At 36.5% G+C, this 25,016-nt stretch overlaps 1 protein-coding gene across 1 annotated transcript in view; it reads right to left on the reverse strand.

The window, feature by feature from the left end:
• Positions 1–25,016, reverse strand: part of RNGTT (RNA guanylyltransferase and 5'-phosphatase) — a 171,945-nt gene that overhangs the window by 133,978 nt on the left and 12,951 nt on the right. Inside the window, exons 5-8 of the mRNA XM_054630086.2 lie at positions 21,330–21,405; positions 17,933–18,182; positions 12,195–12,304; positions 11,333–11,434 (exon numbers count right to left, since the gene is read on the reverse strand). Coding sequence (XP_054486061.1) covers positions 11,333–11,434; positions 12,195–12,304; positions 17,933–18,182; positions 21,330–21,405 — 538 coding nt within the window. The remainder of the gene's footprint in view (positions 1–11,332; positions 11,435–12,194; positions 12,305–17,932; positions 18,183–21,329; positions 21,406–25,016) is intronic.

Here is a 25,016-nt window from a genome sequence, read left to right on the forward strand (position 1 = left end):
TTCCTTCAAAACCATCCACTGCCATTTTATTTCAATCTATTCTTTACCTATCTTAGAATTCTAGCAATCTTCTTAGCCTCATTTTCTCTAATAAAGAGCAATTTTGTCAAAGTCCAGAAGTATGAGATATACCAGTCTTTCTAGGTCAAAACCACAATTTTTCCCTTATATGAACTCCTACCAAAATGGATGAACTCAGAGAAAATCCCATTCCTCATCTATACTGCAGACTGTGTTCCTCAGTCACAGTAATTCTGAGTAATTCTATTAACTACTGCCCTTAGGGAAATCAAATCTGTCATTAAATAAAGAGAAAACCTGCAGTTTTTTATCTATTTTTACTTCTCATTACAATAATAATGATTTAAATGTAAAGTCTTAGCATGATTGATCCAAATTTAGCTTCTAAAATCAAGACCTTTTTTTCCCTCAGCATTAAAATACTGTTACTAGGCACTTGTTTAGTACATAAATGTATCTTGTATATCTCTTACTACACTCAGAAGCACCTGAATTTGTCACCTGTTGAAATGCTCCACCAATTCTCCACCCTAATAAGAGAGTAGAATTCAGCTTCTGGTTAACTTCCACAATTGTAAGGTGTCTCCATGGGGTGAAATGACCAGTTCCCTGTGCTTCAAAACTGTCTTGGTTAAACTCTTATTATGGAGGTCAAGATACTCAGCTTGCATTAGATGTTCAAGTGGGCTCATCATGACAACTCTGATCAGGCAAGTGCAGCAGGTCAACTTCTGTGTCACTGCTGAACCTTTCTTTAACAATCCTGTAGGGATTTTTTTTAAAAATCTGAACTCTGTAACAATTTTTTTATCCTTCGGTTATTAGGAAAATAAAATGTTATTCCTCATATTTTATCTTGCATCTTTACTAAACAAAATGAATGCTTTCCTCTATTTATGCTATAATCAAGAAAGTTGTCCTAGTTCATCTGCTACACCAACATCTAATTTTGTGAGAAGTCAGAAAGTTTCCAACAACCAGCCTCATGTTCTGAATCATTAGTCCAAGATACCACTGCCCTGACTCAATGCTAATACAGAAAAAAAAAAAAACTTTCTTGTCTTATTGATCACCTCATATATCACAATGGAAGGGCTATGCTTGATTTTGATATTCAAACCATCATTTCAGGTGGAAAAGACTTTTAGGACACTTAAGTCCAAATGTAAGCCTAACACTACCAAGTCCACCACTAAACTATGTCCCAAAGTGTCACATCTATAGGTCTTCTAAATACCTCCAGGCACTGATGAATTGATCTTCACCAATCACCCTGCTTATTTGAGAACAAAGAATTTCATTTTCACAGGATTTGCTGAGGTGGTATTCCAGATAATGAAGTAACCTTGTCAAGTCACCACTCTAAACTGAGATACCACACAGCTTACACAGCTTTCAGTCTCCATAATTTTTACTATTCATCAGTCTCCTCCATAGTTACCACACTCAGCATCAAAACCTTATTCTTGCCTGCCACCGCTCTCCTTTAAACTCTGAATCTAAGTTTCCCTTTTCATTTGTTTCCCTTGACAATTCAAGGTCCAGAGCAGTTACTTTGTGACTGTTACAGCCCTGAACATCACCAAAAGTGAGTGGATCTGCAGATGATATTTACTACAGAAATATTCAATATGCCCAAAACTACAGCAACAAACACTTTTTTGGACCAAAAAAACTTTTACAAGTTTTGATATCCAAAGGGTACCACAGCCAGGAGGAGAGATGTGACCACACTTCCCCAGTTTACAAGGTTCTAAATTAACTGTCAGCAGAAAATGCTCATATAGCAGCTACTTTTTAGGGTTCAGTGAGAGCACAGAACAGCAGCTGCTGCCAAACATGCAAACATACAAAACAAAACAAAACAGCAAACAAATAATTAGATCAAATAACAAACAGGGTAGTGAAAAATATAGAAATAATGCTGCATGATTATACAACTTCATGGTATCCTCTCACCTGGGGAAGTTTTTAATAAAGGAGACAACAGCAATACAAGGATCATGGAAAAATGTATAGGAATTGTGGAAAGTACTGTAATTTCCCCTAATAAAGTATTGCAGTTGAAACTGAGCTCAAACTTTAGCTTTTCTTGTTTTATAAATCAAAGATAAAGATATTTTAATTAATTTAACAGATGGCAAATTCAAAACCAGTGTAAAACTACATTTTCTATCTAAAGTATTATTAGACTGTGAAACTGCTGGTAAAATAAAGAATTTAGCTAGGTTTAAAAAGCCTATCCAGTTACAGTGTTTTTCTTGTCTGTCTTCCAGGGTTTTAATTAAGTTAGAGTGCAGTGGGGGTTTTTTTCCTTTATTTTTAGAAGGATATTAAACTTCATGGGTTAAATTTAAAGTTGCCTTGTAATCATTATTTGACTTACAACAAAAGGTAAATTAAACTACAACTACTACATATTGAGGAGCTCCTATAGAGCATTGTGACGTGATTTGTCTGATGTAAAACAAAAGAATTATTAAGAAGCTAGAAAAGATATTACCCAGTAACAACCTTTATACTAACAGATTAATTTTAAATATTAGATTATCTTTGTTTCCCCCAAATTTTGATGATACTAAGTGCATTTCTCAATTACTGACAGGAACACTGTTGAAAAACAACTGCATGATATAATGTTCTGATCACTTTTTTTTTTAAAGCTGCAAGATTAATGGAACAAACTATATCTCCAGCTTGACAGAACTCTTGAATTGTTTCATCATTTTTGCTGTTGTTGTTATTATTATTATTATTATTATTATTATTATTATTATTATTATTATTATTATTTATTTATTTATTATTATTATTTTCATTATTTATTGCAGATAGATTTTCAAGTTTGCTTGATCTTCTTTGGCTCCATACCTCTCCACAAACCTTTGTCTGAAAATATCTTGGAGGTTTAAGGCAAAATTCATGCCTGAAGCAACAGGCTAAAAAATATAAGAAAGAATAACAAATGAATTTAGCATTAGATGACAAGTAGTTACATTGCTTCTTTCCCAAGCAAGTGAACCATAATGTCTCTCATGGAGGGCAGTTACAGAGCAGTCACGAAATGAGTAACACAGCTTTGAAAAAGGAGATCCCCTTAACCTGGAACTGATTTATGTCAGAGCGTGTTCTGGGTCAATTCCACCTGCATCACTGGCACAAGCCACAGCAGGAACACAGCTGCTATTTGTGCTCACAGAACAGATCAGCTCCAAGAGAAAGGGGATGCCCTAGATATCTGGATAGTTCAAGTTCACAAACTGAATGTCATTCTTCCCTGACTGAACATAAGCCGTTACGCTTCATGGATGTGTCTGCAGTCCCCCCTAGGAGAACCAGCAGCTACAGAATGTACTGTTCCACTAAAAGTGGTCTGGGAGAAAGGAAAATAAATAAATAAGCCATAATCACTGATACTGGTTGCTTGAAAAGCAGATATACATGCAGGCACACCCTTTATCTGGATCTCATGAGAACATTTCAGGACTACAGTTGAATACTCCAAGATTAGCATTCATAGCACAAGCTACATAATAAGTTAATAAGTTAATGCATTTCAATGCATTAACTATTTATAAATAAACAAAAGAGCTTGCTTATAAGACAATCTGTCCAAATACTTAACTAGTTACATATGAATAATCAGTTAGGTAGCATTGTTCAAAGAGCCCAGAATTGTGCCAATAAAACTTTGTGTCTCAAGAGGCTTCAGAACTATGAAGTATAGGCCTGCTTCTCCACAGAATAGACCTCCTGTATAGTATCTCATCAGAACTGCTCCTTAAACACCCAAGGAAGGGACACAAACCCCTTCTTTCAGAGTCATGACAGGGTTGTGAGCATATATAAATGAGAAACCACATCCTAGAGTAAGAATGCTTTCTTTGGCCATTCAAGTAAATTTAGATCCACATGAGGGATAATGGGTTCTGTCACACCTATTTATTCATTCCTCTACATTGACTCAATGACTGTAAAAGGAATATTCAGGAGATGAAAAAGCAACAAAGTGATACGGATGTGCCTTAGTAATAAATACATAAATACACCATCACCAGCCCAACCCCCCCCCCCCAAAAAAAAACCAAACACAAAACCAGACATTTTTTTATATCCAATTGTTCCATATTAGTCCAACAGTTTATGACATTCTATGCTGCCTTGTTTGACTTACAGTCTCCCAATCAAAAGAGATCTCTCCTGGTTCAAAATTAATATTTAAACAAAATTAATGAGATATCTGAAAATAGCCACAAGTCCAGCTATGAAATCCTGACAGCTCCTTTTCTGCTGTCAAAGTCTGCTAGCAAAAGCCTAAGCATGCCCTCATTGCCTGTACAGTAGGGAAAACAGGGGAAAAGGACAACATGGCAAAAGGAGGAGATAATGAGGCCACCTTGTACTAGACCTTCCTTGCCCTGAACTAAATAGCTTTACCTAGAGACTGGGGGCATGCTAAACAAACCAGAAGTGCCTTTAATCCAAACTCAATTTACAAAAGTTTTATTTTTACATTCTCAAATGAAAACTCAAGCAACCATACAATATTTATGGGTTCTCATGCTGTGGAAAACAGGCAAATATTAGTCTTATAATCCTAAATTTATTGGCCAATCCAACTGTACAGGACAATTATTAAGATGCAGAGTGAGCAACAACTCACAGCTCCTGAATCTCCAACTCTGTAATGACAAAACACACCATTCCTGCCTCCCCATCCCATCTTCTCTTCCTCTCCTACCTAAATGCAGAAAATAAAACCATGAATTAGGCATTTGCTTTTTCAGAAAATTAAGAGGAATGCTGTAGAGTGCTTAACATCTATGAATTGCTCCTTTCAGCCATCATTAGAAAGGCATTTTATACATTTTAATCCTGAACCATTTATGTGATCTTTATATACTTTTGCAGAAGCTTCTTACATTATGTTATCATTACACACTTCAAAGTTAAACTGCAGGTTACTAACTACTAGTACTGTAGTTTATAACAGCTATTTATTCAGAGCTTTTAATCTTGACTGGAAGGGAGTAAAAGCTTTACTGCAACCATTTCAATAATTTTCACAACTTTAGTTTCCAGACAAAATACATATTATCTCCACTTAGATATATTATTCCAAGTAAAGTCAGTGAAATAAATTCCACATGGATTGCAGCCTCATTCTCAACCAAAATTCTTCCATCTACAGAGGCAGATATACAGAACTAGTTTAAAATGAGTGAGCTTGTTTTCCCCTAAAGAATTGTTAAAATAATTATGAAGAAGGACCACAAAGGACAATGGCAAGTAAACAAAAACTGCATTTTTCTCCCCCCATGACCTTCAAAACTTATAAAAACACAGTGTGGAGATTGGAAGACTGGACTAAGAACAGTCACTTCAATCTTTAAATTAAGGTTTTTTAAAGTAAGGTTCCAAATCTCTTCTTTAAGTGTCACCCCATTTTGACAATTTCATACAAATAATAATAGAAAAACCCTTACAACGACTTCTTTGAGCCCTTCAATGAAAATAATACAAATGTCTGAAGAATGGCTGTCCTATACACACAAGTGATGTGTAATTACCAGTTGAGGTTTTGCCCATTGCTGATAGTTATATAAGCACAATTGAATCAAGCTCATTTAACTTGGAATCAAATAACTTGGGTTAAGCCCAGTTGTACACAAAACCTGTCACTCCTATAAAAAATCCATTTGGTCCTGAAAAGTCTATTCAGCACATGCCCAACCATGGAATATTTCCATCCTTTAAAATTTCCCACCACTGAAACATGTCACAGCCACAGAGAAAGGAACACCAGACAATGGTGCAAAACTGACTAATATTTAAGCCTATTTCTTAAGATAAGTGGGGAGAGGAAGAAGGAAAAGGAAGGTATGGTTTAAAAGCAGCCAGATGATTCTTGTGTGGGTTCTTCACCCTATCCTATGATTAAGAGGCCAAGATTCCTTCCTTACTCCAAGGCCACAAACATATATTAACTCTAAACACAACTCAATGACAAGACACTCAAAACACAATTTGTAATAGTTCACCTTCTCAGTAGCTATCTGGGTCAGAAGGCAAGGTGCCCAGGGAAAGAGTATTCATACCTTGAGAAACATTATTTTACTCATAAATGCTTTGTTGTGATCAACAGCCCTTAACTTCCCTGCTAACACCATTTCTGAAGATGGCTGAAAATCTCAACACCCTACATTTTTGCCCCACTCCTCTAAATTAGGAAAGAATGCACTGTCAATTTTGCAAACCTCTATTTCAGGAACTTTCCACTATTAGGAAGAAAATTCCACATCCATAAGAATCTGGTCACGTAATTTGTACAATCTGAAAATTCATCTATGGCTTCTTTCTCATTTCCAATAGCCTCCTTGAATTTCAGCTCCACGTTAATATCTTTGCTCCCAGGAGCCAAGCTTTCCACTGCAAACCCAGGACACTCCACATCTGCTTTCATGACAATCTGGTCTCTTGTTCTTAATAATGAGTTCTCAAGTGTACAGATTTGGGATTTAATTGGATTAGTACTACTCTCCAATCTTCTCTGTCCTCCTTCATTCTCATTATTATCTCAACTTTTTCTCCCCTCTCTCTGAGGGATAGTAGTTTTTCCGTGAACCCATTCAAGTATCTTTTCTTTAAGCCTTTACAGACAGGCAACCATTTTGCTTCCTTGCCACTTAATTTTGGCTAGTACCTTTTACCTGCTAATTTCTAAAACAAACATTTTTCTCAATTTTCTCCTTTTTTTTTTAAGAGTTGCTCCTTAGCAGTGATTATTTTTTCACTATTTACTCTGGACCAAATTACTTTTGGATAATTTCTCATATTAGGAATTTGCAATTTCAGAGTTATGTATATAAGCTTCATCTCATCATGTAAAGGATCAAAGAGCAGGGAAAGAAAAATTATTGAGCCATGGAAATCAGAGAGAAACTTCAACCTTGTTTTCATGACATTTATAGAAAATTCATCTTAAAATATACTGAGTAGATTCCCTTCAAGGGTCACAAATGTGTTTCTAAAAAGGCTGCAACTGCCAAAAAAAGAAAAGAAAGAAATTTTTTTCAATTTCTACAAAAAGCTGAATTAAAAAAAAAAGGAAGCTATCACAAGTTTGATAACATAGCAACTAAATCAAAACAATTATGTTCTCTATATATATATTGATTTATTGATTGATACATTAAGATAAATCAAACTGATTAATAAACAATCAAAAAATGCCCATCAGTATTATCATACAATTAAGTGTACATTTACTATTTTTATTTCGTATTAGGATAACAATAAAAAGTTAATTACTTAGGCAACAGGCCTTTCTTTTAATGAAAATGTAATTTGCTAATCATGAAAGAAAAAACAACTTCAGAGATGTACCTATTTTGTTACAAACTCGTTAAACAACTAGCAGCAATTCTCAAAGAGCTGTTTTATTCTGCATCTACTTATTCATATTTAGATATCTTCAAGCCATCAAATTTGCATGAAGATTTTTCAAATTTAATAGCCTTTGGCAAGAACTACCTGTTCTGCATTTTTTAAAATAGCTGCCTTAACATAATTGAACAGCCATAGTATTATGATCACATTTATTATTTTTCACTAAAACTGCATGTGTACAGATGTGAAAAATAAAAAAGCTACTCACAGAAATGTAGGAAAATAACTTACTCCCCTTAATACGTTCCATTTAGTGCAGGTCACATTTTGCCACCGTAAAACCCAGTTCTGTTTGATTGTACTGATTTGAATTATTCCACAGCCATTTTTAAGCTTTTTATTATTCTTAGTGGTGGCAGTCTTTCCTTCAGGACTGGTGTCTCATTACTTTACCCTGCCTGAACAGTCAGCTCCACTCATTAGAACAAGCATCTGCTACAAACAGTATTAATGAGATCCATATGAAGGGATACAACAAGCCATTACCCACCTGGCTAATCATTTTACAGGACAAAGCTGATAATGCAGAGTCATCCAGCAATGCCTTGAACATCCTGCCACAATTACCTTATCCAGACAGTAACTAGTATTTTAGAACAGGGCGCTGCAAAATTGGATACATTTGTAAAGATGTATCTACTTTGTAGCTACTGTTAACATACAACATATATTTCATCCCAACAAAGCCAAAAGGCATGATTTTACTAGAGGGGAATTTGCCCTTTGGCTTTTGAATAGACTAGCATTAAAATTATTTATAAGACACCAATAGTTTGACTACTGTTCCAATAAATACTGAGAATTTACACCAAACCAGTCAGAGTAGCTGCAGAACTCAGTGACTTTTATTTAAATAATAATAATTTAAAGCAATATAATTTTAGAGGTGGTTTTCTTCAAAACAGCATGAGTTTGCATACAGCATTTACATACAACCAAGTAGCTGGTTCAAAGGAAATATTTCACCAAAGAGTGCCAATGCTAAATGAGCTTCACAGATCTTTTAATTTAAAGTTCATTTCTCTAAACCTAAGATACAAATACACACATCTTTATACACTGGCATTTACAAACATGAGGGGAGAAGTATTTGTTCATACTGTGTTTTTCCCTTTGGGACAAACATACTCCAGGGCCCTGCTAATACTTATGCAGCAAGGGCCCTGGAAACCAGGCACAGAAAAAGCAAGACCACAGTGAAGGCTCAAACTCTTCAAACCACAACAGACTAGGCTAAGCAAGGATAAGTCCAAATATTTTGAACTCAGAACTCCAAGAAAACGAAGGAGGATGAGTTTTACCCAAACCAAACTCACACACTTACAAAAATATGTAAGATACTACTCCAATAAATCCCATGAGATATTTTATAGAATCACTATCAAATAATTTAACTAATCAATTTCACATTGTTAGACAACATTATTTGAGAAATAATGCCCTTTTATTTAGGGAAATACTTTCTCTTTTTCTAAAATTATGGATAGAAAAATACAACAATACTAAGAAACCAAAAAAGCATGCAGAGTTCTACCACTGGAAAAAAGCCCCAAACAATGGGGAAAGGGGCAAAAAAAAAACCACCAACGACAAAACACCAAAACCAACAGCTCTTAAATAGAGGACAAGCAGTTCAGCACCAACTGGAATTAGCAAATGTTTTTGAATAAAAGTAAAAGTAATTAGTGAAGTTACTGACACTGGATATCAGTTACAATAATGTACCAAAAATGCTTCAATCATGAAACCTCTAGGAAAGACTGCTGCTGAAGAAATCAAATACAGGTAGTTAACAAATAGTGACATTTAAGAAGTTTGGCTAATGTTGTAGCTAAAATAAAACTGTTTTATTTCAGTGAGAAAGTATAACAGAAAGTTATTAGTTATGCATCTGCTTTTCTTTAAGTCCAACAAGGTCAACAAAAAAGCAGTGCTTTTTAAGCAAAGAGAGAGAACAAAGCAGCAAAAGGAAAAAAGCATGCAAGCCTAATAATATTTTCATAGGCAAGGTCTAGACTGCTGCATCTAAACCACTCTTAACAGAATAGCTTCAGAGATATTTGATGACAGGGGTTCCATCTCCAGATAATGGAAGTAGGGGATCCATAAATGGGTCTCCACTAACTGATGTCTTAATATTAAATTCAAGAAGGTCACGCCTGTCAACACAAGCATTCAGAATAACTAATGAAAATCTGTTTAATTGTGTATGGAGTCTGCATCACTGGAGAACAACTAAATAATTAGAAGAATGTCCAATGTAAAAATGATCATAATTTTTCATTGTTAGTTAGGATACATATCATGCAAAGTGCCTAATGTTCAAATAACAGCTCAGGTTTTCATCTTTAATCTCTCTTTCATATTACTTAAGGTGAATTTCATTAACACTGGATCTCTGTAAATCCATTTTCTTCTCTGAATATACCTATCAGTCTGTGTATGTTCATAATCTATTACCAGTTATTATGTTCTGAAAAAAATTAAAAGAGCTATTTAGTTCCTTCAGTTTTGTTTTTCCTCCATTTTGTTTTCTCACCATTCTAAAACTAAAAACAGAGGATAGAATGTTCAAAATACTGAAAATTTCAACAAGAAATTACATGTACACTTCAATTTCTTTCACAAAATGCAGTCTTCCAGATACACTACTATATTCTGTATAATTGCTTTAGTACTCAGAACGTGGGCATCCCATCCACACATTTGAGTAAGAAAATGAGAATATTAGATTAAGACATCAGTTTTCCAAATTAATAACATAGGATATGACAAAGACTCTTCAGGTCAGTTTAAGAGCTGGCTGACTTCATTTGTTCAGGGTCAGCAGCTTTGGAATGCCCTATGCCCTGTACTGCCCTGAGAATATGCCTTGACCTCCCAATACCCCACTGCTGTATCTTCCCACCCTGAGAACACCTGCACTGCAATATCCAAGTGCTTGTGCATACAGCCAGTGTTAGTAAACCAATTATTCCCACACATTTCTTAATGCTAGGTCTCCATACTGACTGCAAGCTTACTTTGACTTTTCACACCATGCTCAGCCCAAGCTAATAAACCCTTGAAGCGTGAACTCCACAGAGGAGAGACACTTGAAGGGTCTGGGGCTTTTTTGTACAACACAGCTTAGTTCTGGCTGAATTGTGATTGTGATGAATCCTGACTGACTCCATGTGGAGCCACTTGGCAATTCTCATAAGACATGAAATTCCCCATATTCTCCAGGATTTTCATTATCTAGGATGTTCTATTATTAAAGATAACAAACCTAGCAAAATAAAGAACTCAGGAAAAACTTTAGAATATGTCCAATAAGTCCAATTAGGTTGTAGTTTGTTATTAAACAAAAGGCACTCCTGCAATGAATGTAAGAGAACTAGTGAGGGAAGATAAAATTACTGAGTCTTTAGCTGACATGAACTACATGTTTGAACATGTTTGATCACAGGATGAATTTTAAAAAATACCCCTACAAATTTTCTGATACTACCCAGCTTCTGAAGGATCAATTAGAAGTTTTAATTTTGTTTATAAATAAAGTCCTCACCTTAGCAAACACTCACTGCCATGTAAGATTATTCTAAGACCTTGGTGGCAAGTCATGGCTGACAGACAGGCAAGGGTTATGGAGAATAATGGTACCTGCCTTTAATAGTCAGTGTGTAAAACAGCTGCTAGAAAGAAACTTGGCCACAAACTTCAGCAAATGTTGGGTACCAAGACAGAATAAAAACTAATCTCTGGAGCCAGTTTTGATGCTGTGGTTTGTCCTTTGTACAAGCAAATTCACTTTCCTGAGAAAATACAAACTGTCTACCGAATTTACTGTGTTTTGCTTTTTCATTTAAAATGAACTTACCGGGTGCCGTCTGCTTTCCAGCTAACTTTGTATGGCTTCTGCTCCAAAAATTTAATATTTTGCTTGTCCATGGAAACAGGCTGTGCTCCAGGGAATCCAGTCCTAATAAAAAGAACCATGTTTATTAATGGTTCTGCAATAAATAGTCACACAAGTAAATACATTTTTCACATTAGACTCAAGTCACACCTGGTACCAGACTTGCTGCAAGGTTAACTCTGAGTTAGAACATCTTCTCCAATAAAGTATTTTGCAATAGAAGTCAAAAGCCTATCTCATAGGAACAAAGTTATTTGCTTATGACAAACCACTAAATTATGTGGAACTTCAAAGTTTTAGCTATGCAGAAAGAGATATTTAAATTAAAAATTACAGGCATGATAAGCATCAACAAGTTAGGAAGCAGTGTGGATCACCAACTTTGGAATGGAAAAGTCCAGAATCATAGACACTAAAACCAACATTTTCATTAGCATTGGTCACAAATCCAAGTTGCCTATAAAAATGAGTATTATACCTCTATATTTAAGTGTAATAGCAATGGTATAAATAAATCTTCTGCTTGAGAAAGAACTAAGCATTTGTAGAGCTGGAGTAGGCTACATCTGGAACTCGAAAAACAACATTTTGTTATCTCAATGGAAGAGTAATTCTAGAATCTTGTTTCTTAACATCAAAAATTGATCATTCCATTTCATAGTACAGTGCAAGACTTTCACTGCCAAGTGTGTTTGAGGCTTTTTTTTAATAAACAATCCATGGTCACCTTTTTCCTCATTTTCACAATGACCAGTTCCATTCTGCAAAATACAACACCTATTTCTAGATAGTATAAATAAGTAAGTTCTAAATATTCTCATACCCTTCCCATCCGCAGAACTGCTGACATTTTTGCTGTATTCCTCCTAATTTTGGTTGCGTTGTCACCTGGGTCACACATTTAACTGTTATTCCTTCCAAGAAAATTGCACCCTAAAAAAAAATAATTCAGTATTAAAGCCCTCATAAAATCAAAACATAATATGTCAATACAAGATAAAGACTGTTTTCACAACCCTCTAGAGCAATACTAGCTCAAACATTCCTTAAGGATTTACCCCCAAATGTCAAGATACATTAGCTCAACTTTGCCAGGAAACTCACAGGTGAGCCATATTATAAACCCAGGAACTAAATGAGTTATTTATGAGGAAAAAATCTAACTTAAAAAAGGCAATAAGGATAAGGCAAAAGGAAGGGATAGCTAGTATTTAGATGCTTACACTACTTAGCTAATACTCTCAAGAATGCTGATCTAGGACAAACTTAACAAAAGAGAAAATATAAACAGCAGATTTGTAACAAAATATTTGTGTAAATATGTTTTTATAATTTTTTCTCAATCTAAACCAGGTTATTAGAGTGGAGCTGCTATCCTGAAAGCCCCAGAAAAGCCTATGTAGACATCAAAAAAACCAATCTGGAAATAAAACTCTAAAATAACTTGTACATTCTACAAAAAGTTTGATGCCAAGAGGAATAAAAACAAATCATGCATAACAAAACACATGAAAGCCACCAGGTCTACAAAACTACAAAATTAACGATTTCTATGGAGATCTCAAACCAACCAGACTTAATTCAACAGAATCTCAAATAAATTTTCAATGCACACAGAGAAGATCAAACCATGACTATTCACCTGTTGAACCCTGCATGTGAAGATACAAGTATCTCATATCTGTTCTCCAAAACACTTAAAGCTAGCTTTAACAAATCCAGAAAGGAGTAGTATTTTTCTCCTCTGCATTTCCACATGCTGTGGCACTCGTCTGTTATACACTTGAGCAAGTCTAGGAACTAATTTGGCAAAAATAACATCATAAATTGGTAATAATTTTCTGCCAGAACAGTATCCTAAACTAGCTCACCATAGGATAACTCAGTACTAGTGACAGCACAACGGAAGCAAAAGGGAAAGCAGGAAAAAGCAGGACCACAGTTTTCAGTACAGCCTGCAGTTAGTTAAGATTGGCTCAGTCATATCACCAAATCACATTCTGAGAACAGAACATCCTAAAGAAATATACTGGTTGAAAACCTTAACTACCTTGAGCTCCACAGACTTTGTGTGTGTCACTCAGCCCATACAATTTACATGGGCACCAGCATGCAGGGGAGTGGGCAAGAGAGGCAGACAGCTACTCGTGCCTGGCCAGCACATTGTCTGCATTTTGGTAAGTGGTGAAGAGCACCAGGAAACAAAGGAAGATGGTTCTGCCTTGCTTCTGTGAATAATGGCAGAGTGGAATGCCAGTACAACTGCTAAGATTGAATTAACAGGCACGGAACGGGAAAGATTTTCCAGAAAAGAAAAAGTAAAAAATTTGTACTTGAAAGTGTTTCTTGCAGAGTATCTGCTGCAAGTATAATCACTAAGGCACAGCACTATGAAAACAATGTGACTCACTTGGGTATTCGTGCTTGGCTAACTTAGCACTTCAGGTTTCATGAGGACATTCCTTGGATAAGGTGCTAAAACTGAGCCAGATCCATGCAGTTTTTACCCTACTGTTCAGCTACCAATGCCTTTGGAAACAGGACACTGGAGACCACGGTGCAGAGACTCCAGAGAACTCAGATCACCAGGAGCAAATTGACTCCTCAGTACTGATACTAAACCAAGAGTTTATAAGCCCTAAAGGATCCAGGGAAACTACATGCACTGGTATCTACACTGTGCACAACCTTCACACCACCTGTACTAATCAACCTTGCCCCACTTGCCATGAATTTCTCCACCCATCACTTCAGCTGAAGAAGTGGCAATGTGGATCATCCTGTGTTGGTTCATATCCTAAACACCATCTGGAGGAGTGGGGGAGTGGGAACAGCCCCAAACACACACCTTCCTGACCCTAGTGGCTATCACCAGGCCTCGGTGAGAGCTGTCTTCAGCTAATCAGACTTGACTGCGTGCCAAAATGCCCAGAGACTGACTGCCTCCCAGAAGGCAAGAAACATTCCAAAACATGTCAGGAAGAGATATCTTCTAAAATGAAGGAAGTGAGAGACAGAGAGTTACACTTACCAGCTTAGATTTAATACCTAGAAACACAGGACCAAATCACAGTAACTGCCTCTTGGCATGTACAAGCAAAAAAGGAAACAAAATCATACTGAGTGTCACTCAGTGGCAAAGGTGTTCTTTTCATAATGAAACAGGCTTCACAGAATTGGCATTGCATGCATTTGCCTTGGTTTGTTTTTTGTTTGCTTATCTTGTCCTCATCGAGGAACTCAGAAAACATGGGGTAGATGTAACTTCCATAAACCAGAAGTGTAACGTGTTTCAAAACCAGGTGCAGAAGAGTTAGTGTTCCTCTAACAAAATGGAAGAATCTGCAGGGTCTGGTTTAGGCATAAGATCATCAATTTATTTCCACTAAACTTCCTATTAGCATTCTTACTTTTGTGACATCTCTGACTTTATTAACAAGGATATAGACTGGGATGGTAGTTTAAGATTCAGTGTTATCCTCCATTTTAAAAATGGGCTGGAAATAACACTGTGCAATTCAGCATAAACAAAGTTCTACCCTTAATAATGGATAAGAAATTACACAAACACACACTGGTAGATAATTAGAGAAAAATACATGGAAGCAGCAAGAGACCAAAAGCTGAATTAGTATTGTTCTGCCTTGTGAAAGGCAATTATGTTGAGATATATAAACAGAAATATTAGCCTTAAGACATGTGAAATTAATTTTTCCCTATTAAGCCTTACTAGGATGGCCTCAACTAGAGGCTTGCATTCAATTACAGGCACCACAGCATCAGGAAAACATGAGTCAACATGACAGAATACAAAGAATAACAAGAAAGGGCAGTAGTACAAAAAAAAATATACTATAAGGAAAAAGTGAGCTAATAAGCATTTAACATGGAGAAGGAAAGGATACCCATACTCAAGCACATAAAATGGTGCTCCCAAATCAAAAAATAGTATTTTTCCCATATCCTTCAAGATGCCCACAGGCAGAAGAATAAGTGCAAGGGTTAAACTTTGCAAAGGAGAGTTGGTTAGACAGAAAAACCCCAAGTCACTAATATTTAGAATAATTGTACTGTGATAGTTAACTAATAAATATTATCCTCATTACATCAAATCAGTTTAATTGCTTCCTTCTGTCTCACAGATGACCACAAGACACCTGCACTCAAAATCATGAATTAAATCATTAACAGCCACCATCTCTTCCAGATTGTTTAAGATGTCACAACTCATTTCAGAAGCACTGCATCTCACACCCCATAAAATGCAACTTACTTGGGACTAGAAGAGACAACATTCCTTAATAAACAGTAAAAGTTCCATTTAACCCATGAAAGGTTTGTAGGTTCTGGCTCAGAATTACAACTTTTTGTCAGATTTGCAAAATGAAATTTTTTTTTCCTGAAGTGAAATTCTAAGTGTCAGTTAATAATGTTGTTTTGATGCTACAATCAATACTGCATGCACTGACAAAGTCAAAACTTGTTTGGATTTCCTGTGTGGCACCTCAGACTGCAACAAGCTCATTTCCTGGTACCTGTCAACTTCCTTCAGGTGATGACAAAGGAAACTGTAATGGCTTTATGTTCTAATGATTCTGTAGTAGTGTAGGAAAGAAAGGCTGTCAAGATTTTTTTGACATCAAAATATGGAAGTTTTAATGAAAAATGCTGCAGTAAAGTTTCTCACATCAGAGTTTCTGAAATGGACAGCATATTAACTTCATTTCACAGGCTAGCTAGCACTTGTTTCTGACTATTCATTACCCTAGCAAGATGCCTGGGAGCTGTCTCCTCCTCTGCTACTAAACTTTTCCACTGTCTCCACAAAGATTTGGGTCAAAATGAGAAAAATTCGACCATTGCTACACTACAGCTGCCTCTAGTTTTACACTGCCTACCCCTGGGCTTTTAGGAAAGAGATGAATTATAAAGGTGGAAACATCTGCTGCAGGAAACCAACACAATACTGAAAATGTAGCCCTTTAGACAGTAAAATCAGAATATCTGAGCAAGAGGTATTTACCTGATACTCACTCCCCCTGTAGACCGCATATTTACAAGGAACCACAAATATCCATCTCTACTGAGTTAAGCAGCAGTCCCATCTGCCAGCCAAGAACCATGGTAAAGAATTCTGCCCGTTCCTCCTCTTCGTGTCAAAGAATGTTCCTTCAGAGCTGCAAAACTGAATTATACGAATATGCATATTAACTAGATGACTCTTTCTTTCACAAATTATCTAACTCATAATTAACTTTTAGTTATTAATATGCTTATTCGTATAATTTAGCTTCCAGCTTTCAACAAAACTATGGTGGCAGACAAGAAAAAGTCTGGGAAGCCAATATCATTCCTGTTAAATGGACCAGTTGAGTTTTATACTTGACAAAAAGAGGCTGTCATTGTAACTCATCATAACACCTGAGCTCCTAATGCATCAGAGGACACATCAAAAAAACTCTAAGGTTCCAGCCCCCCCCAAAATATTTAGATATCAATGCTTTACTGCAAGGCTAATGGAGGAAGTGGTGATATCCCATAAATATACTTTTACTATGTCTTTACAGTGTAGGAAATTTTTTATTCCAGATGAGGGATAATTTGAAAGTTTTCAAAGTTCATCTTGCTTCTTTAGACTGGATTTTGTATTTCTATCAGGTTAACATTTTCCATACTCCACCTGCAAACCTTCTTGACCAGCTACAGTAACAACAAAATGCTTTTTTGCAGCCTATTTCAGTATGAGGATTTCCAAGTCTTCACAAACAAACACCCCTCAGCACACAAGTAAAATAATTCAGTATTTTGAAGAAAAAAACCTATTCTTGCACTCAGCAATAGTCTAGCCTAATTTATTTGCAAATAAAAAAGGGAATCAGGAATTTGAAGAGAACTGAGTCATTAGTCTTCAGATGATACAAATACATTCTGTGTACTTGAGTATTAGTTCCATATCATGGTAACTACAGTAACTCATTTCATCAGAATTATGCAGATGTATGTCAGAAATCACAGTAAGTGATCAGCTGTATTTCTTACAAAGCTAAAACAGCCTTGAACACATTATGACCTCAAAGCTGCCTTGGGTTTTTTAACCTCATATTGCTTTTTTCTAATCCAATTTTCAATCCCACAAAATTTTCCAAAGAAAAACTATTTACCAAAATGAGCACTGAATTTTAAAAATTCTGAATTTCATCCACATGACTACAAAAAACAAGAGCTGTTTCCATTCAACTCTAATAACATTTCATCTCCAAAGACAGACTGAATAATTAAAAAGCATTTTACTATCTCAAAAACTTGTTGTATTATAAAATTTTTAAGTCATTTTTACAACTGGAATATTTGAGGTGTTGAATATTAAAGTTCCCAGTTCACATAGGAAATACAAAAAGCTTACAATATATTTTCAAACTCTTCCAGTTACAGACAATGCTTCCAGTCCCCATTTGCAAGAGCAGTGACACATGTATAGCATGTATGATGAGGTAACTGATGGGTATGAGGTTATGAAATTATGTTTAGCCATTCAAATATTAAATACCAAATCAAAATTACCAGTTTTAGGCGTTCTTTTCTCCTCTTGCCAAAGGAAGAGCTTGATGATCCAGGTTCTGATTCTGGGCCTCCAGTTTTACCATTATCATCATCCTCCTCTTCATCTTCATCAAAGCACCACTCTGGAAGCTCTGGTGGTGCTGGTGCATCATCTTCATCCCCATAACGACGAAACAGTTCCTTCAAATAGTCACCTTTATAAATACCTGGAGGTCTGGCCTGAGCAAAAGTAGCCACAGCAGCCTCAATACTGTCAGAAAAAAAAAAAAAAAAAGAAAATCACTCTGGATGCTTAATTTACATGTCTTAGTCATGTCATGCTTTACCAAACATAAGAATTATTGGGACTGAGAATCAATACAAATTCTGAAGTGGTAATTGCAAAAACATTCCTTATATTTGAAAGTCCATGCTTAGATCAGCCAGGTAGCAGTTGCTCTTGCACAAGATTCTGCACAACTTTGTGGGCACTGCAAATGTTCTCAAGTAACTGCAGCTGCTTTGAGACCTTATTGCAGCTCCTAGTGGTCTGCTGATCACTGTTTTATCACAGATAAAACTTTTTTTATTGCTACAGAGAAGCAATGGGTGACATGCAGGTAAATACCTGAGGACTGCACAAACACAAAAGAAGACCAAAGAAACATATCAACAAACTTAATGGAGAAAAATGCAAATGTTCAAATTCAAATATGGTTACATTTTTCTCCACCAAGAATTGTCTTTCTTCTCATTAGAGGTTTTGCCATCCTACTGAGAAAAACCACCCAAATCTTTTAAATTACTTCTCTTTCCAGAAGTTTCTCATAAAATGACTGTGGTTCAATAGCCTTTTACTATGAACCTAATACTTAATCTTGCTCAAATAAATTGGAAGCTGGACCACAAAAAAATTAGAAACCAAAACTAACAGTCATGCACCTTTACCAGCCAAGGAGAAAACTCTCCAAAACATTCAAGAGTGAGCACAACACAAGGGTTTTATTGTTGACATTTTCATAGATCCTATGAAAACATTTAACTAAAAACATTGGATGTAATTCTGTCTTCCATTTATCAAGGCTATGAAGAGCAGTAAGGCTCCAAGAATCAACATTATAAAATCTTACTATATAGGGGAAAGGAGAAACCACAAAAATAGAGAGATGTCACTGTTAGGCTTCTTGAGAAGCACATGTCTTAAAACTGGAACAAAAGCACATACTACACCCTGTTACTTTTTTTTTTTTTTCAGATGTTTAATTCCAAATCCTTTTTTCTTTTTGTCTGATGTGTACAGTATGGAATGGAGCCTGAGAACTTTAAGAGGTAAATTTTCCAGAATAGACAGAAAGTGTCTAAGAACCAGTAAGGTTGATTCACTCCTCTGATCTTTGTAAGAGGAGAAAACATGACATTCTCCAAAGTGACACTATCACACAGTATCACTTCAAAAATGACAGTTTAAGAGTCTGAGTTACTTAGAAGAACCTTTCTTCCCCATTCTGTTTTCTAAGACTCCTAATTTCTTTCTCACATTTTTTACTTTGCTATCTTTCTTAAATTGTTTCACATCTTCTGTAATGAATGCCACTGAAAGCACAAAACAAAGTAAAAGTTATGGGGTCTGAAAAATGCTCAAATTTTTTTCTGATAATATTAGAAGGACTCTATAATGATCTGGAATAGATGGCAATGAAAGCCAAAAGAGGTGGCACAGATCTCAAATACAGAACCCTAGCTGAAAAAAACCCTATTTTCCAGGTTCTAGAAACACAGTAATCTTTGGGAAAAATGAGTTGTTGAAAAGAGAATCAAGTAAGGTTTCTGACCTTACCAGTCAGAAAGCTGAAGAGCTTTCAGGCCTTTCTCTAAACTAACTATAAAATATATCCCACTGTACACAAACTCCTGCCTCGTACGCTTAAGGAATGAATATGGATGGATTTTTCCATGAGGAAGATCTTATTTCCTCATTAGCAAGAAACAGTGCCTTGTTTTAAAGAATGATGCAGCAAATTAGATTTATCTCCATACAATGGTCAGCATTAACCAGCAGCTTGCCAAAATTGTTTCCTTCACTGTGGACATTTTTTCCTACCAGGGAACATCTGGATGTTCTATTAAAATAATCTGACAGAGATTAACAAACTTGACACAGTTAACTACCCAAAGCAAAAAACATAAGACATGGCTGTTGAGTTTTAAGGCTTTTCCCACCATGCTTTGAAAACAGATAGGCGGCATAAAAGTAGGAGATCCAAAGAGATTCAAGTGCCTTTCCTCTTCAGAACAAAGGATCAATTCTAAGTCTAATTATTGCATGCCACTTGAAAATTGTTTGATTAAAAGCATACAATTTTTCTAATTCATAGAAACAACAAGAATCATACTATAAAGCCATTCGTGTCTGTGCCTACTTCCTATACACAGTTGGGATCCTGCAAAGATTCAACCACCCATTACTAAAGGTTTTCCATCTCCATTACTCCAACATCTTTATTCCAGGTTTACTAACAGACAGCAATGACCTAGTTCTTTGCAAACAGCTTGCACATGTATGCTAAGCATAATAACTGTATGTACAGTCACAAGAAAATCCTGCAACAGGAGCAGAATTTTCTTCACTTAAAGGACCACACATAAGAAATATCGGAATGTTTAACAGGCTTGTCAAGAAATATGACTTTCACAGGACTCTGTCAAGAAGAAAATAGTGTTTTGTAAATACTACAAAACAAAAGCTATGCAAAAGTTATGTCCTACAGGATGGTACAGACATTGCTTGGGTTTGGGGTTTCTTTTAAAATGTTATGTAAAATGTTATGTAAAAAAGAGAATTACTCTGTATGAAGGAACCAACGTTTTTAAAAGATGGAAAAATGGATGAGTCTGTATAGAAGCATGCTGTAGACTTTAGTCAAAAAACAAGCTGGAAACAAGGACTTTGTTTGCCCCCAATCCTTCAGAAGTATGTATGCTACTCTGCTGTTTCTCTAGTTAATCTCATCAGATCTCAAAAAAGCCCAAAAACCTACACCCACACCTACATGAAAAAGATGAAAATGTACAGGAAATAATCTTTCAGGAATCTCTGAACTCTACATTCTTACTTAAAACGTGGGACATGTCATGGGAAAGAGACACAATATGACACATACACTGCTCAAGGCCCACACACAGCAGGTACAGCTGACTTTTGACCTACCAGACCTGGAATTCTTTACTGCAGCAGGCTAAGCTACCAAGGGATGATACAAAAAATGTTAATATGGGCTGTTTACTCAAGATTCTTAGGCAGCTATAAAACAAGAAATAGTGAATACATTAGCACAGCTGACAGGACAATGAGTGAAACACACTGAAGAACCCTTTGGCCACATTCCACAAAACGCCAGGAACTAACATACAAAGTTACCTCCAGTCCATCTTCTCAACCAAAAAGGCACAGATCAAAAACCCAGTTCTATTGAAACCATGTGTACAATGGACACCTAGAAAAGACAAGAAAAGGGCATCATCACTTACAAGTGGTTTTAACAAACATAGTTACTATCAAAACTGTAGGTTTAGATCCTTCCACCTTCATCTGTAACAGTAAAAGTTTATCTCCCTTCCCATCACAGCAGTACAGACCACATAAGGCACATAAGCCTGAAAGGCAATTTATTACATTCTTTCTGCAAATTAGCAGCAGCAAGGGTATAGGACACTTCATCACAATCAAGAGCATTAACTTAATGTGATTGAAATATGGCTAATACAGATAAGACTCACAGATCTGCTCAAATGCTTGTCAGAAGGCAATATAATCAAATTTATTAATTGAGCTTTTACTGGATTCAACAAGCATGACATTCATTTCATACCATCAGGCAAAACATCATATTCATATTACCTTACCTCAAAATTGAAAGGGGTGCCAATAGACCATAATTCTATCTCAAATTCTATATAAACATACTAAGACCAGACTTATTAATTTGGGGAAAAAAAATGTACAAAAATAAAACTATACAACAGCATAATCATCTTGAATTACTTATCTCTTCAATGTGAAAAAAAGAATTAAGTCTTCAGCCTCTGTTTTACTGAACTCATCCCTTAGTAAAAGGAAAGATACACTGTCAAATGCATTGCATTTTTTTTTCTCTCAAGGCAACAGCACCATCTAGTGTAAGCAGACCAGCCTGAAAACTTGTGCTGTTAAAAATGTCATGAAGGATTCAGGCAAGATGTTGCCTCTTTCTCCTACTTAATTTAAAATTATAAATATCATTAAAGTTTCCACTAACATCAAGAGCAATTATTCTTAACATTTTTCAGTTGTTACCATAGAATCATAGAATTGTTTAAGTTGGAAAAGGCTCTTAAGTACATTGAATCCAACCATTAACCCAACACTGTCAAGTCCACCACTGAGCCATGACCCTAAGTGCCACATCTACACAGCTTTAAATACCTCCAGGGATGGGGATCCAACCACTTCTCTGTGCAGTTTGTTCTTGTGCTTGACAACTTCACCTTTTTGTGAAGAAATTTTTCCTAACGTCCTAAACCTCCCTGTGTAAGTTCAGATCATTTCCTCTTGTCCTGTCACTGGTTGCCTGGGGAAAGACATGATCCCCACCTGGCTACAACCTCCTTTCAAGCAGTTGTAGAGAGTGATAAGGTCACCCCCTAGTCTCCTTTTCACCAGGCTAAACAATCCCAGATCCCTGAGCCACTCCTAGTAAGACTTGTGCTCCAGACCCTTCACCAGCTCTGCTGAGCTTCTCTGGACACACTCCAGAATGCCAATGCCTGAGCAGCAGGGGACAATCACTTCCTAATCCTACTGGACATTGGCCTCCTTGGCCACCTGGGCACAGTGATGGCTCATGGTCAGTAGACCAGCACACCCAGGTCTTTCCCTACCAGGAAGCTTTCCAGCTGCTCTTCCCCAAGCCTGCAGCATTAGCCAGGGTGGTTGTGAGCCAAAGTGCAAGACCTGGAACACAACACCATGGAGCAAGCCACTTAAGCTTTAAATAATTTGCTCATTTCTCTACCACAGCTAAAACAAGGTTAGTAACAATTTACTTGATGCATATTCAAATGAAATGTGAATATCTATCTTTTTTATACACTCCTCTACACGGAGTAGAACTTTTTCAACTGGAGAACCAAAGTACCTACAAAAAGTAGACTGATGAGAAAAAACCAAACCAACTTCAAGTGGGTAAAAAAAAGTATGTATTAACTGCAACAGGATTGGGGTTTGTGCCTGCCCCACCAAAGTTTCCTTCTTGATAAAGCAAGGTAAAAAATATCATGAATTTTTTTGATTCATCATTTCTAACCATTTAAAAATACTAAAAACTGTGTAACTTGCATAAAATTAAATGAATTTTAGCTTCCTTATATAATTTATTCCTAACGATCATTTCTCCTTTGTTTTCTGCTGAAGCAAAATTTTTGTATGTCACCTTGTTAAGGTTGGCAGGCATAATGCTGTCCTTCATGCTGCAAAAATAAAGTTTCCTTCCTATATTGCTCTAGATGAATTGAAAATTTTGATCACTTAACATTCACATTTTAGTCTCTTTTCTTATCTAATCATGACACTGAGAACAAAATTGCACACAATTGCTACCACTAGTCCTGCAGCTGCTACTGCTGCCAAGAAGGTTAAGTCAATAATTTTATACACATGACAAAGATAAGAAGCATCTCAGCATGAGACCAAATGGCTTAGAAGAGAAAGATCACACAGGGTACAGTACTATCACTTCTGTAGACCTCTTTCACTTTTGATAAACATCCTCCACACCAGTCCCTCTGATGCCCTGTCAGAAGAAACAAGTGCCCAAAAGGACAAATTTCAGTAATTCACAAAAGGGAAATGGAAAATTCCAGCATTTCTCTTTCATTACAAAAGCCTAAACAACATGTTCTTCAAAAGTTTAGTCAGCATACTACTTTCTCCTTAGCTCTTTCTAATTGACTTTTTTCCCCTAAAGAGGTAAAATGTCTAAATAATGGAAAAACATTCCACAATTCATCAGAGCCAAAAAGTTAGTGACTCAACACTAAAAATGGCATTTTATAAGTTGAAATATCAACTAAATGGGTCTGCTACTTATAGGATATCACCATGCTATCCATGCACTTTATAAATTGCTGACCATAACCACTATTCCAAGTTCTAAAATATTATTGGAGGACCAAGTGAAAGAACTGCAGGGGGAAACTGAAAATAAGGAATTGTTAAAAGAAAAGCGAATGGGGTCAGTCACCAACAATGTCTTGCTTCTGGCATAAGTTTTGAAATGCTGTTGGTGAACTGGTTCCACTCACTCCCATTTAGCAGTTCCTCATCTTTTAAACCATGCAGCTGTGTTACTGTTCAGAGAAGAACACACAGATCTCTGTCCTGCTTTCAACTGAAGCAGATTCTTAATTTTCTTCACTGGTGGTTGGTGTGGCTGGTGTGGGGCTGTGTCTTGGATTTGTGCTGAACATAGGATTGATGACAGAGATATTTTTGTTATTGCTGGGCAGCAAAGCGTTTTCTGATTTTCATGCTGCCATGCTGGTGAGGAACTTAGGGGTGCCTGGGAAGCTGGGAGGAGACACAGCCAGAAGAGTTGACCCAAACTGGCCAAAGGGATTCTCCAGACCACAGAACATTCAGTGCATAGAGTGGGAGGAAGAAACAGGAATGGGGGGACATTCAAAGTGATGCCATTTGTCTTCCCAAGTCACTGCTAGGTGTGATGGGGCCCTGCTCTCCGGGGTATGGGAAGCAGTGAATTCATTCCTTGCTTTGCTTGTGTGCATGGCTTTTGCTTTCCCTATGGAACTGTCTTTATCTCAACTCGTGAGTTTCCTACCTTTACCCTTCCACTTCTCTCCCCAGTGCCACCAGTGGAAAAGTAAGGGACCAGCTGGGTGGGGCTTGGCTGCTGGCTGGAGTTAGACCACAAGAGTCTCAAATTAAACTGCATTCTGTGTGCAAAAAAGAAGCAAGCAAGCATCTAAAAGAAAACTAGGTGTAAAAATGTGTGAGAAAATTAAATCTCTCAAGCACTCAAAAAAAGAAAATTCTCAGCGGTATCACATC

The sequence above is a fragment of the Agelaius phoeniceus genome, chromosome 3, assembly GCF_051311805.1.
Source record: "Agelaius phoeniceus isolate bAgePho1 chromosome 3, bAgePho1.hap1, whole genome shotgun sequence".
In the NCBI taxonomy this organism is placed as follows: Eukaryota; Metazoa; Chordata; class Aves; order Passeriformes; family Icteridae; genus Agelaius; species Agelaius phoeniceus.